We start from the raw sequence: 13373 nt of genomic DNA, 5'->3' as shown, positions 1-13373 counted from the left end.
TGAGACATTGAGACCAAAACCTTGTACATGTACACAAACTAGATACCGACAAATGCAAAGACTTGAGGTGTGTAATACTTTCAGAATTCAGAGAAGGTTTTGCAGGTCTGAATTTATCATAATAGACTAAAGAGAATGCTATAGCAAATTTTAAAGTGACATTTTCATCATTTTTTGCTGTTCCATATGGAAAAGTAGTCTTTTGCTCAAATAAAATGGGTCCCAAAGTTAAGCAATTGGAGAAAATATTGTCTTTTCTTACTTTCAACTTCAATTATTATAAAGGGAAAGTCTTTTATTTTCTGGCTCACTCTTAATTGTCTCATGTATATATTAAACTTTACTTTCCCCGATTTCCAAGGAAATCTGATGAAAGATCTTGTCGTACAGGAGCACTAAACACCACAAGGTATTCCCAAAATCTCACCCGATTTACGGCGAAATACACTGACATGCACCCTGTGTCATTAAAGTAGCGTGCTATAGGACGGCCCTCACTTGATAATAGAAAGTCCGATTGACTTGGCTCAAACGGTATTTCCTAGAAATACTTTGCCAGATTCTACTCTCTAAAAAGGAATCTGATTGGTTACAAAATGCTGTCGTACCATAGGAAAAACCACACCCTCTTCCGTTCAGCCCTGCTTAGTGTGTTGTGTGGTAATGTATGCATTGTGCATTGACCTTGAACGCCTCTGTACACACAGCGTGCACACACTGGAGTCAAGTATAATTTATTTAAAGAGACTTTCATAGGAAAACTTTTCCATATGTTCATTTAAATTTGCCATCACTGAAATTTTCAGAAAACAGGACTGTCCTTCATTTTTCACTTTGGTAAACCCCAAATGAGGGACAGTTGGCAGGTCTGCATGTTTGTGAATTGCACAAGGAGGATAAAATAGTGTACTAACATATTATTTTGCCATGTGCCCAGTACACTTTAATTTAAAGTGTGTGCTTGTTTGCGTTCTGCAAGTATGCATTTGACCGATAATGTGCAATAAGTGTTTGGGTCCATTCTTCTGTAATGCTCAAGCTTGATATTTGGCGTTTGCAGATAAATGGCTGAGGTACACTATTTTAGTCTCAATGCCTGACAAACCAATATTGTGGGTTAAACATAGTATTATATTATGCAGGAGCAATTTTGAGTCCACACTCCTTAGAGTTTCTTAAATTTCTTTGGGTACTAATTATTCTGCGACACCCTGTAACTGACACTCTCTCTCTATCTCTCAAACAACATCCTCCCTCCCCAACAAACACACCCACAGGCAATTTCATGTGTCCTTTTTCTGGTTGGTATGTTGGAGCTGGTTCGGTAAGGGCTTGTTCCCCTTCCCACAAGGTATTACAACCCTCACACCTCCTCCCCCCACACACACCCACCCCACCTGTTCTTTGGTATCTATTTCCTGGTATGATGGGGGCTGGCTTGGTAAGAGCTTGTTCCCCTTTGTAATACAACCTTCACCCCCCCTCCTCCCACACACACCCACCTCTGTCTATTTCCTGGTATGGTGGGGCTGGCTTGGCAAGAGCTTGTTCCCCTTTGTAATACAACCCTCACCTCCCTCCTCCACACACACCCACCTGTCTATTTCCTGGTATGGTGGGGCTGGCTTGGCAAGGACTTGTATCCCTTTGTAATACAACCCTCCCCCCCCCCCCTCACACACACACACCCACCCCCCCTCACCTGTTCTTTGGTATCTATTTCTTGGTATGGTGGAGCTGGTTTGGCAAGGGCTTGGTCTATTACACGCCAAATTCTTTTCCTAGGGGTAGAGAGCGCAAAGAATAAGTTAAATTCTAATTTCTCATTTTGCATTTTATTTATGTTACAGCATCAAACCAACTTTTCATTTCGTTGGCATACCTGTTTACGTATCAAGTATAGGCCAGGCCTTTAAAATTATTTCAAAATATACATCTTTGCATGGTTATGAATATGTACACTACTTGAATCTTTTTAAGATCCATTCAAAGTTTCCCTGCTGGTCAGTTGGTACTGTTTTAGTTTGCTTTTTTGCAAAATATACATTGTTGCATATCATATATTTTTTATGTGTTTTTAAATTGTTTATGTAATTCAGCCTTGGAGCTGCAAAATAAAATAATTAGACATTACTACTACAAAAAAATGTTATGTTGTTTGCAGGTGACAAGCAATATCAACAAATTGGACTATTCCATTTAAAATCCACACTTCCCCTGTTGTAGATTTTGTAAATATCTGCCACAGAGGGAGAATGAATTTTAAATGGAATGAGCACATTAGGCAGATTCATTTGAATTTCATACACCCTCTGAGAAAGATTCAACCTGAATCTTCCCCTGAGGGCTAGTGAGTTTCAAATGGAGCTGCAAATGTGTAAATTCCATTTGAAATTCATACTCCCCCTGTGGAAGATATGAATCTCCCACAGGGGTAGTGTGGAAGAGCCCAATGACTTCAACAAGTTGTAGCTATTGAAATACACGATTTTAGTGATTTTTAACTTACAGATCATCTTCACTCCACTGTTTCTCAGCATCAACAACAGATGTGTATTCCTCCCAGGGTGCTTTGACAGGATCAGGCACTTCCATATTGGATGCCATATTGATGATGGTATCCATGGCAACAGGGTACTCTCATGATTCATTTCTAGCCATGGCGATAGACACAGGACATTGGAGATATATTTGGGCAAAACCAGTTCCATCTGCAGTATCAATATTTAAGACATTGAAAGAGGAAGAATGACATTATCCAAAGTAAGACAAAGATTTAAACAGACATCATTTAAGCTAATTAAATAAAGGCACTTAACTTAATGAAGGATTCTCGAGTACTAATATGGTCATTTTCACGGTAAAGGGTGTAACTTTGGATTTTTAACATTTTGATCTGTAGTGTTCTAATAAAGCCACAGAATTCCATGATTTTTGGCCACATAAGTCATCTAGTTAGCAGCTACCTTGGGTAGCATAGTCATCTTTGGGAGTTACTGCGTTCAGTTTTAGCAGGCTTAAATGTACTTAATATTGCCATTTTGAAAAACTATAAAAACAGTAACATTTTTGTAAAACCCTGTGTTTTCTTCAGTTACTTCATGGATAATTTTTCTTATCCTGAAAGTATGGTCATATGTTCAGTAAACACTGCCACATTAGATTTAATTGTGAACAGCCCTGTATTTTTGAGAACCGGACTTCGATATTTGTCGTTTCGAGGCTTCATTTTCCGTTAACAATTGTTAACAAACTTTGTGGGTATAGCTTTGGTTCATAATTCTTGGTTATTTCTTCACTTCTTCATGATTCATAACTGTTGATATCTTAACTTGAAATGGGTAACAAAAATTAGTTGATTTGCAAGCTTTTAAGATTTTTATAAAATCTTGACTTCAAAGAGCCCTTTTTCCGTTAACTTTTTGAAGCCTCCGAAACAAACTGTTCAGCAAGCTTGGGCAAATATAAATAAAAGAGCTCATCCAATCTATTTATCAAAATGTAGCAAAGTAGATCCTCAAGTCACTTGTTTTTAAATCGTGGAGATATATATCACCGTTTGAAAATGGGACCCAATACAAACTTTCCGTTAACAATTGAAGCCTCCGAAACAAATGAAGCCTCCGAAACAACAATAAGATTAATTATCATCTATGCATATCTAAATTGGTGTTTCATACTGATATCTGCATTGTAATTGTTACTTGATATGTGCAGAATGTCATAAATTAAAAAAAATTTTGATATTATGGTTAATGTTTGAAAAATATACTGATACCCAAAAAGCCTGTTTCGGAGGCTTCACATGCAAAAAACACCATACTTAACAAATGGGTAAAAAAGTTAACATGTTATAAATCTACAATATCTGCCACATAGAATCATTGATTCAATACACACAAGAAAATAACAGCTTAGATGATCCCAACAGTGTTGTTTTCAAAAAAACTACTTCTGCAATGTTTAACCATTGTTAACATGAAGCCTCCGAAACAAAAAAAAATGACTTGCTGTGATAATTTAATTTTTGTCAAAACTGAAATTCAATACTTGGAATCAAAGCATGAAAATTGGTAATTGTGATATTGTTTACCTATTTTTTCATGTCAACTTGCAGTATTAGCCAAATATTTTACTTTTATGATCACCTGTGTTGTTAACTGAAGCCTCCGAAACACAAATCGCTTGAATTGCCAATTCTAAAAAATAACTCCAATTTCTGTGAAACTTGGCTGGGAGGTTCCTTTTATAAAGTAGTATTTGTACATGAAGTTAGACATTCAAATTATTTTAGGAACCCAATTAAAACTTAAAAAATATGTTTAAGGTTGGGAAATTTCCATTGTAAATGACACTTTATGTAACAAAATTTCAAAACTGCAATTATAAACATAGCAAAACATGGTATAAAATGTAACTTATATCTGTTGACTTACTTTGGAATGGGATTTCACATGTATTCCAGCTTTCATGTCATAATTTTCTGAGCTTATGTAAAATACATTTTTCTTAGATTTTAACCAAAATGTTAAGGAAATGTCAAATTTTTATTAGAAATCAAAAGGTTTAAGCCTTGAAACATTATTTTACTGGAATTTAAGTTGCTTCTATGCATGATTTCAGTAAACAGAAACATATTTAAGTGGTTTGAAATTTTGACCCTAAAAATCAAAAGTTACACCCTTTACTGTGAAAATGACCATATACTATAGGATAAGCCACCTGTTTGCGCAAATGAAGTCAGTCACACAGCCAATGCACGATCATGCATGTGATGGCACGCGCTGTGTAGGAGTGTATTTTCTGTGGAAGAGTTGATGCATGTTTACGTCATCGTTTCAAAAAAAAAAAAAATGGCCACTACGGCGAACAATTCGTTTCTTTCCATTACTATCATATTTTGAAAAACCAAGTAGCTGAGGAGTTACCTTAATATGCTTGGAAAATATTATAACCGATGACCCCATGATGAGACTGGCTAAATATTTTTTTGCCGGAAAGGGTCCGAATAATTGGCAGTCGATGTGCGCCATCTTGGAAAAATAGCTCGAAATAGACTTCCTCGACAGACGTTCAAGATTGGCGATTAACCAATCAAATTTTGCACACTCAAATGCCCTAGCAACTGTCAATCAAATACAGGACAAGTCCTTTTGACCATACGCGCATCATAGCCGTTCACAAGTATGTATGTTTTAGGCTACGCACTGGATTGCATAGCAACCCGCACTCAAATGCCCTAGCAACCGTCAATCAACCTGCCGTGGAATGCCACTGGAATGCCAGCGAAGTGACTTCACTTTTTATACAGGGATTGAATACGAGTGTCACAGCCCTGACTTAATGCCCACTAGACAATATATGTGACCCGCTCTGACAAAACCAGGAACAAGTCGTATTTTTGACATTATATGATTTGAATAAAAATATGTAAGCATATAAGCTTTATAATGATACCAAAATTATATAAATAGCATCAATACTTTTCAAGATATGGATAATTTTGTAAATGGTACCTTGATATTTTGCCAAATTGCTATGCTGAGTAATAGGCCAATAAGTTTCCTGTCTTACACAGGATTGAATACTTCAACTGTTAATTATTGATTATATAAACTTCTTTTTAATAAGTACTTTCAAAGTGAAAGTCCACTTAGTCCCACAGTCAAATACCATGAAATTAAGAATTACAAATTTGACTTTTTGTTGTGATACTCACATTTTCTTGCCAGTTGGTAATATTCAAATCTCATGCTCCTATAAAACATGTTGTCATCTAAAATTAGAACCAAACATTCACAGCCCTCCTGCTTCAAATCCATCTCCTCCGGATCACTACCCCAGGTCTGCTTCATAATGGCATTTCTAATTGCTTCAACAACTGTTCCATTTATAGCATTTTCTTCGCACAGTGTTTCAAGAGTTGATATTACATTATCATGAAGGGATTTTTGAGTTAAACATTCAGAGTTTTTATACGATTGAGTCACTCTGTTTAGAAGTCTTTCAATGACACTGTGGATGTCTTTCCTGTACTGCTTCCATATGGTAGAACTCTGTAAAAACAGACAAAGATTATTTTAAAAATATATAATGTACCTTGCAATGTAGCATTTGTGCTAACCTCACTTTTACCTCAGTTCAGTTTACATACAGGGTGTCTCAGAATGATCAGTAGGCCTACTGATGGTACACAGTGGTGGGCACCAGGAATTTTTTTTTTGAGGGGGGGGACATGGGGGGAGGCAAAGAGAATTTCAGGGGAGGGGGTGGCAAAATTAACAAATTCTGCAGAAAGAGAATGTTTGTAATTTTGGGTTTTTACTGAGAGAAACTGGTGGAGGGGGGAAAGATTTCTGTTGGGGGAATTTTCCCCCCTATGCCCTCTGATGCCACCACTGGTGGTACACACCACAACCTTTTCAATGACATTATTAACATATAATAAAGTAGATGTTTATTTTCTCATTTTTATGTTAAATGCCAAGATGGATCTTAATTGTACTCAGTGTACACACATCAGGGAAATTATTAACATTTTCTTTTTGTTTTGTGTGCATCTACGAGGGGGTATCAAAAAGTTTTAGAAATCGCCCAGAAGTGAAAGAGCTATATCAATGAAATTATGTCAGTGCAATCACTGGTCTTTATGTACACTATGGTGCAAAAATGGTCTCATAAGTATGTTTACTTTTTTTACAGGAGCTAGATGTCACTACCTGCCTATGTAAACCGCATAACCAGCAAAATGGAGAAAATTGAGGCATGCAGCATGATTAAGTTCCATTTTAAGGGTTACAGTGCCCAGAAAATCTGTGATAAAATAAAAATTCCTTTTCCAAAACGTGACAGTGACATATCACAATCACCACCGAAGATAACTTTCATTTCATCATCAATTTTCTAGGCACTGCAACCCTTCAAAAGCAGGATCTTAATAATGCTGCTTGCCTCAATTTTCTCAATCTTGCAGTTTATGCGCAGTAACTGGGGCAGCAGGTTATCGGCATCTAGTGCCACCTGTAAAAAAAGTAAACATACCTATGAGACCATTTTTGGATCATAATGTACATAAGGACCAGTGATTGCACTGACAAAATTTCATTGATATAGCTCTTTCACTTCTGGGCGATTTCTAAAACTTTTTGATACCCAATCGTAAAAGAGATGAAGATGAAGATGAGATCCAAAACTTACATGGAAACAACAACTTGGGCAAGAACAGCAAAAGATGGTAAAAGTGGGTAAAACAGACCGATATGAGGGTGTCAATATTGTCATTAACACCACTAGCCTTATCTGGGGTGTACACTTTTGTCATTTGTGTCATGATATGGATCACTTTTATGGCTGTCAACTTTTCGGAATTGCTTGGCATGAAATACTGTCTAAAGTGATAAAGTTGAATAAGAAACTTTTATTTGGCTCATCAGCACCATCCGACGTGCTTGCATGCCACAAGGAGTGTCTTTTGAGGGGGTGTGCCCCCCATCAGCCGTGGAAAATGTATCAACATGGAAGTAAAATGAAGCCATTTGGTGCATCATTTTTACATTACTTTTGGTTATTTTGACGATGTGCGAGATTTTCCTACTTTGGCAGCTCTAGGCATGAGATTTACAACCTTGGCGTGAGATTTTACTTCCTTGCCATGAGAGCATGAGAATGGGCACACCCAATGTGTGACAGTAAACAACCCTGCACTTTTGGCTAAAATTCACAAACCAGCATAAGCATTTTAAAAACAAACTCAAAAGCTCTCAAACTTTTATATCCTTTGTGACTTCCAATGTTACATACCGCCTTGTTGTTCCCAATGCCATCACCTTTGTCACTTCTATCATCTGTGTCTTGTCTCGCAGTAACTCTATCATTTACAGGAAGTTCTCTTGGAATGATGTCATCAAACTGCACAAGTAGTATACTTGGAGTCTTCGCCATCATCAGTGCACTGGTAGAAGTGGAGGTGTCACAGGTGGAAGCGGAAGTGTCACAGGTGGAAGTGGAAGTGTCAGAGCTGGAGGTGGCAGAGCCAGAGGTACACTTGAAATTTAGTGAGTTGCAGCTGATTAGTTTCTTTGTCAATGTGGTTTTTCCAGCTCCTGGCAGTCCACACATAACAACAAGACATATGCAACATCCTGGATGTTGGTACTTGTCATCCATCTTCTTCGCATGATGTCAGTATGGCTATCTGATCATACAAAGATAATGTAGACATTCAAGAACAATATTTTATATTATTATTTATATCAGGCTTTTGAGCGATACAATAAAACTGTAGGCTATATTATACAATATTTTCAAAATACCCGGATGCAATACAATATTTCTTGAATATTGTACGCGTATCACGTACGCGTGTTACCATGGTGACGGCACCAACACTCGCCATGATACAACAGCACAACAATACAATACAGACATCGTAACGACTCACAGGAGATTTCGTACTGTATAAACAAGTAAAATCACAAACATAATTCACGGCAATTCTGGATGATGATAACCTTAGGAAATATAATCCACATCTACAAATAAACATCTATATAATTATTCCGAAATTGTCTTTGGAGAGTAAAGAGCAGAAAACAAGAAGGTCAAAAGGTAAGCTTACATTACAATACACATTGGTTAAGCCCGATGGCTAGGTAAGCTTAAATTTAAGCTAAAATTGATAGAAAAATATTGCACTCGTCTTCGACTCGTGCAATATTTTTCTATCTCGTGCAATATATTCTTGTATCACACGAAAATAAGCCATTCAATATTATATAAGTATTACAGCAACCAATAAGGCCCTTTGCACTTGATTGTGAGTTTCCTTTCATGGTGTCATCCTGCCCACATACATGTATCTACAAAGAACACATTAAGTAGACCAAATATGTGACCCGTTCTGACAAAACCAGAAACAAGTTGCATTTTTGATATTTCATGATTAGAATAAAAATGTAAGCACAGGACGATAAGCTTCAAAATGATACCAAAATTATATACATAGCTTCAATACTTTTCAAGATATGGATAATTTTGTTAATGATACCTTGATATTTTTGCCAAACTGTTATTCTGAGTAATAGGCTAATTAGTTTCCTGCATTTACACAGGATTGAATAGGGATTATCATAGTTCAACATTACTGTCAGTTATTGATTTAAACCTCTTTTTAATAAGTACTTTCAAGGATTTGAAAGTCCACTCAGTCCAAAGGTCAAATACCATGAAATTAAGAATTCCAAAATTAGATTTTTTTTATGGGAATGTCATCTTTAAAGGCCTATAACTCAAAAACTTGTTCCGGGTTTTGTTGGAGCTGGTCACATAATATATTTTGCATAAATACAATTTAGTCACTTCAGATGGCTTAAATTGAAGCTGGCATAAGGAAAAATATTGAAAATTATGTACGCTGCACCCCCGGGGGGGGGGGGGGGACTTAGTACAAATGCCCATACGGGGACGTGCCGCAAACATGGGTAGCATTTTCGGCCTTCCGGTATATCAATGACCCCTTTTTCAAAGCCTATTTTGGTATATGAATGGGTCCTTTTTTCAACATTTTCTCAATTTTTTCGGAAAACAGCCCAATTTTTCCTTAATCCAGCCAAAATTTTCCCGAAATTTTGGGAAAATTTGTAAAAACTAAGACAATTTTGGTTAAATTCGGCCGAAAATTTTGACTTTAAATATATCAATGGGTCCAAATTTCTTGAAAAATTGGTATATTTATGGGTCCACTTCAAAATCTCAGCTGCACGTCCCTACCAAAACCAAACTTGAGTACCCCGGGCTGCACCACTCCAACAAAAGCTTACAAAAGCTGTAAGAAGATAAGATAAGAAGTGTATCAAATTTAATGTTTTTCTTTAAAATGCCCCAACTACTTCTACTACACATCAGTCATCACATGTACATAGTTGTCCATGTCCAACTTAGTTTCGTCAGCACAGACATCGACTGTTATCATACTGATATTTTTTTAACGGAACCCGACTCTCCACTAAGTTGGACAATAGATAATCCTGAAACACGTAGCGGAAGAATGTGATGGTCCCCGGTATAAAGTTTATCTGCACAGCATGCTTGGAGATTGGGAGCCAACATGACATGGTGAACTGCGGGAAGGTTTTTATTACCCGCAGTAATTGAATTTGTGTGGTGGTACTTGCTATCGGGGAAATGTACAACAAATTCCCACCGTAGCGAGATAGACACCCATATGATAAATCATAAAGGATGGGACGGTGGGATGTTTCTCACTACATATGTATGTACATGAGTTTTAGGGGGATGTCATTTTCTTCGGCAGGGGGGGTCATGAATATTTCGGTGACCAGAGTCAATTTTATGACCCCCCCATCGCGGGCAATAAATTTTTACGACCCCCCTATCTTGGGTCAAAAGATTTTATGACCCCCACCTTCCGCCTACACAGACTCAAGACAAATTGTTCATTGCCGGAACAAAGGCAAAGAGCGCTCCAAAACTTTAGAGTGAAGAAAGTGTGCGGAGTGCATTAAAATTTTGATCGTATGATTATTTATATAATGAAAGATTGTGCGCACATTTTGATTATTAAAGAAAAGAATGCGCATACAGCGCGCAAAAATTTGGAGTCAGTCACCCGGACCCCAACTCAACACAAAAGTTGGCAACCATGAGAGTTACCAAATCTTTCAAAGACCCCATTTGCAATGATTTTTCATCAACTTTACCCCCCTTTTTCAAATCGAGGACAGAATTTGGCCAAAAACAACCCCTTTTTTGTGGTTTTCAATGACTAGAATTTCAAACACCACTTTTTAATATACTAGAATTTCAAACACTTCTTTTCAACAACACTATAGTATAAATATTGACATCAAATTACCGGATTTTCTCAAGTACCCCTTTTATTCAAATTTTGCAGACAATGCAAACTAAATGCCCCCTATTTTGCCGATTTCATGGTCAAATTTCACAGACAGTCCAAATTAAATACCCCCTATTTTGTCAATTTCGCGGTCCTTGCTACTGGTAAAAAAATTAGCCCTTTTCCACGCTATTTGGTAACTCTCATCATGGTTGCCAATTTTGGGTTGAGTTGGCCGTCACCATGCACCAGCCCTTAATTATTCACATCTACATCTACATCTACATCTGTACTCGGCATAGTCCTTCTGTCAGGATGTCGTGCCAAGGTGACAAAATGCTTGTGTGCGGTGCGGAAGTTGCAGTCGCGTATGTACAAGGTGCAGTAAAACTGGGATCCACTTAATTGTGGGCTGCAACGGCTCCCCTAAATGCCTCGATGGATGGAGAGGCTATTATATGTTCGGGGAGAGCATTCCACCAGATGACGGTGCGAGGAAAGAACGAAAATTTGTGAATCTGAAGGCGAGATGTTATGATCTGGTATTTGTCAGGATGATATGATCTTCTGCTGCTAGGAGCCATAGGAGAGGCATAGTCAGTTGGGTTGATGGCGACCAAGTTGTTGTGGATCTTATACATCAAACAAAGGCTTGCAGCTTGGCGGCGTCTCTCGAGGGAGTCCCACTGTAGTTGAGTGATCAATTTGGAAACACTGGCTTGCCGACTGTAGGTGTTGAGTACAAATCTGGCTGCTTGGCGCTGTGTGCTCTCAATCTTAGTGATGTTCTTCTTGGTGTGTGGGTTCCAAATTGGGCTACAGTATTCTAGATGCGGACGGACAAGAGTGAGATATGCTTGTTGGCGAAGGTTCCTGGAGCAACCACGAAGGTTTCTTCGGATGAGGCCCAGCATCCTATTGGCTTTGGCTGAAATATTGTTTATATGAGTTTGCCATGACATGTTGTTGGTTAAGGTCAGGCCCAGATATGGATATTCGGAAACCATACTAAGGGACATCCTCCAAGATGATAATTCGCATCTGTTGTATGGCGACGGAGGGATATTTGCATGATGTGACATTTATCTGTGTTGAACTTCATGTTCCAGATGTTTGACCAATGATGGAGAGTATTTAAGTCCTGTTGAAAAGCTACTGTGTCATCAGAGCTGGCTATTGTACGGTAGATGAGGCAATCATCCGCAAACAAGCGTATTTTGGATGTTATGTTAGATGGAAGGTCATTGATAAAGGAGAGGAATAATAGCGGTCCGAGGACTGTTCCTTGTGGTACTCCTGATGTTACTGGAGCCCACTCCGATGCTGCACCGTCTACTACCACACGCTGAGATCTGGTTGTGAGGAAGTTTTCCATCCAAAGCAGAAGAGAGTCTCTAACTCCATAGTGATGTAGTTTCTGAAGTAAACGTTTATGAGGCACTCGATCAAAGGCTTTGGAGAAATCCAACACAACAGCGTCCACCTGCTCTCCATCATCCAATGAATTGACAAGGTCTTGAGATGTTAAAACAAGCTGTGTTTCACAGGAGCGGCCAGGTCTAAACCCATGCTGGGCGTCAACGAGGATCTTGTGGTTGTCATAATGCTCCATGATGGTACTGAATATGATGTGCTCAATGGTCTTACTGCAGATTGAAGTTATTGATACAGGTCTATAGTTTGATGGTACACTTCTATCACCCTTTTTAAAAATTGGTGATATATTGGCCAATCTCCAATCTGATGGCACCTCTCCAGTATCGAGGGATTGCTGAAAGACAATAACCCCCCTATTTTGGGTGTCAAAATTATAACCCCTATATTTGGTCTAAAAATTCTATGACCCCCCCAAGTATATTCATGACCCCCCCCCCCTTCCGAAGAAAATGACAGCCCCTATATAGGAAAGCTTAAAATTTTAATTTAAACCCATATAAAAAAAGTTGATAGTTTGACTAGCCATTTCTTTGATGACGCTTTTATTGTGAAGTGACACCTCAACAGCTCATCACTTGTATTCAAATTATCAATCCATCATGCATCATGTTTTTATTATTTTACAATTTACAAATTCATGAATTTCATACCGTGACACACTCACCTGCTCACATCATCCAGTCAATCAGTCATCTGCCAGTCATCAACAACAACACACATGTGGCAGGGTTGCCAAATATTTTTAGCCCGATTCGTGGATTGTATTTGGAATAAGTCGCCCAATTGTTTTCTTGTAAACCATAGTGGTTAAATATGGGATATAAAACTGGAAGAATAGTTGGATATATTTAATGCTAAAACGTCGTTCAACGTATTTCTCTTGGTCATTCATTTTGTGCGTGCAGAAAATGAGAAAAATATTTTAAGTCGCGCAAAAAATCTCCAAAAGTTGCCCAATTGGGCTACCAAATCGTATATTTGCCAGACCATTAATTTACATTGACCTCTGATAACCTATTGATTGACCCTTTACTTAGGACTCGTCTATTTTGTAAAGGAGGGAGACATTTAATTAGGTTAT

At 38.0% G+C, this 13373-nt stretch overlaps 2 protein-coding genes across 2 annotated transcripts; both read right to left on the bottom strand.

The window, feature by feature from the left end:
* Positions 1 to 1034: 1034 nt before the first annotated feature.
* LOC140147047 (L-seryl-tRNA(Sec) kinase-like) lies at positions 1035 to 12976 on the bottom strand. Its single transcript, XM_072168820.1, is given in 6 exon segments — positions 1035 to 1096; positions 1693 to 1781; positions 2510 to 2711; positions 5720 to 6056; positions 7801 to 8194; positions 12957 to 12976. Coding segments are annotated over 5 exon segments (1056 nt in total). The 5' UTR covers positions 8167 to 8194; positions 12957 to 12976.
* LOC140147046 (uncharacterized) lies at positions 11257 to 11817 on the bottom strand. The gene has a single exon (XM_072168819.1). It carries the CDS (start codon positions 11815 to 11817, stop codon positions 11257 to 11259), a length of 561 nt encoding a protein of 186 aa, XP_072024920.1.
* Positions 12977 to 13373: the final 397 nt, after the last annotated feature.

Source organism: Amphiura filiformis, chromosome 3 (genome assembly GCF_039555335.1).
Source record: "Amphiura filiformis chromosome 3, Afil_fr2py, whole genome shotgun sequence".
NCBI classification, from domain to species: domain Eukaryota; kingdom Metazoa; phylum Echinodermata; class Ophiuroidea; order Amphilepidida; family Amphiuridae; genus Amphiura; species Amphiura filiformis.
The sequence above is the reverse complement of the archived record's forward strand: the minus strand, read 5'-3'. Positions and strand labels throughout refer to the sequence as shown.

What these genes read in the sequence shown, in the direction of transcription:
- LOC140147046 (XM_072168819.1), bottom strand. Translation starts at nt 11,817, where the DNA reads ATGTCATGGCAAACTCATATAAACAATATTTCAGCCAAAGCCAATAGG.